The sequence below is a fragment of the Penaeus monodon genome, chromosome 22 (assembly GCF_015228065.2).
Source record: "Penaeus monodon isolate SGIC_2016 chromosome 22, NSTDA_Pmon_1, whole genome shotgun sequence".
Lineage (NCBI taxonomy): Eukaryota > Metazoa > Arthropoda > Malacostraca > Decapoda > Penaeidae > Penaeus > Penaeus monodon.
The window spans coordinates 7978941-7980636 of NC_051407.1; the positions used below are offsets into that span (position 1 = coordinate 7978941).

At 43.3% G+C, this 1696-nt stretch overlaps 1 protein-coding gene and 1 pseudogene across 1 annotated transcript; one reads left to right on the plus strand and one right to left on the minus strand.

Annotated features, from left to right (window-relative positions):
* Positions 1–377: 377 nt before the first annotated feature.
* Positions 378–1386, minus strand: LOC119587542 (probable H/ACA ribonucleoprotein complex subunit 1). Its single transcript, XM_037936265.1, has 2 exons — positions 1375–1386; positions 378–1223 (listed from the first exon to the last, which is right to left on the minus strand). The coding sequence occupies exons 1-2, from the start codon at positions 1384–1386 to the stop codon at positions 378–380; spliced, it is 858 nt and encodes a 285-aa protein (XP_037792193.1).
* Positions 1385–1696, plus strand: part of LOC119587302 — a 1282-nt pseudogene continuing 970 nt past the window's right edge.

Genomic DNA, 1696 nt, shown 5'->3' on the forward strand with positions numbered 1-1696 from the left:
ATGTCATTTTAAATACTACGTACTATATGTTTAAATTGTTGTCTTCATTATCTTGTATATGAATATTGTGATCTGCCATTATTATAATTAGATATGTCATTGTTATGAACTCCATGTTTAGCTTTGATAAAATAATTTTAAAAAATAAATAAAACAAATATTTACAGCTGATTCGTTTCGGTAATATAGATTAATGAGGTGAATCACTAATCTATATTGTAAACGTGGAAACATAGGACCATACTCATTAATATTTGTATCCATAAGGGAAGAAAATATCGATATATATTTTTTTTCTACTTGTTTACAGTTATATCATACAACAAAATAGTCATTAACAAATTTTATACATTAAAATATCAAATCATCAAATACATCTATGGCGTAGAATATGCATTCGACGGTGCGGGAGGACCGTAGCCTCCACCAAGGCCGTTTCCAGCGGAACCACCGCCAAATCCGCCGCCAGAACCACCGCCAAATCCGCCGCCGGAACCACCGCCAAATCCACCGCCAAATCCACCAGAACCACCGCCAAATCCGCCGCCAGAACCTCCGCCTGCGCCTCCGCCGATGACTTGTCCTCCGCCGTTGGCAGCCGCTTGGAGAGCAGTCTGGAGATCAACTCCAATGGGCAGCTGAGGGTTATCTCCTTCAGCATAGTTGACGAAGTAAACCTCAGGGTTGGACGGTGGAGGAGCTGTCACTTCGATCACTTGCTGTCCTCCTCCTCCATCGTCCTTGTTCAGGACGTACACCACGCTCTGTTGCCTTGGTGGAGGAACGATGATTGGTTCAGGCGCTGGTCCCTTCTCAGGAACGCGGACGAATAGGATGTTGTGGTCGATTCTTGGTGGAGGAATATTTGGCGGTGGACCACTCTCTTCTTGCTGTTCGGGAGCGTCATAAACAAATACGTTGCGTGAGATTATAGGAACGACACAGGAGCCATCAACATGAAGAACCTCTCCCTCATTGCATCCTCCTCCTCCTCCATATCCAGATCCTCCACCACTACCGCCACCGCCGGAGAATCCTCCACTTCCAGAGAATCCTCCACCACCGGAGAATCCTCCACCACCGGAAAATCCTCCTCCAGAAAATCCTCCGCCTCCTCCTGAGAACCCGCCACCTCCACCGCCAGAGAATCCTCCTCCACCTCCACCTCCACTACCGTATCCGTCGGGTGCCGCCCACGCATTAACGATGAAAAGTGAGGTGATCTGAGGAAAAATTATCAGATGCATTTATCTATATATTGTGTTGTGTGAATTTATTATATAGCACTATGATGGCAGTTTGCACAAACGATGTCTTCACTTGTGAATTGCAATTCATTCTAAACTTGATACAGCTTGGGAGATTACAACTCACCAGAAGCTTCATGGTGGGTGACTGTGCCTATCCACAATGTTCACCTTCTTATATACGGTACGTCTCTTCACATGTTCATTACTTGCCCCTCTCGCAGGATCTCGCGGGCTTCTTAATCTTCAACCATTACAAAGCATTTTAGTGTTTTTTAACAACAGTGCAAGTGAAAGATTTTCTTATAGAACCTTTCTTTTAAAAAAAACTTGCAACTAAACTGTATATCTCGCCCACACTACAATATTACATAAAAGTATCCAATTCTAGGAAGAAAGTAGAAAATCAAGAAATAAAAAAAATCATCCGTCATAGGAATAAATGTAAG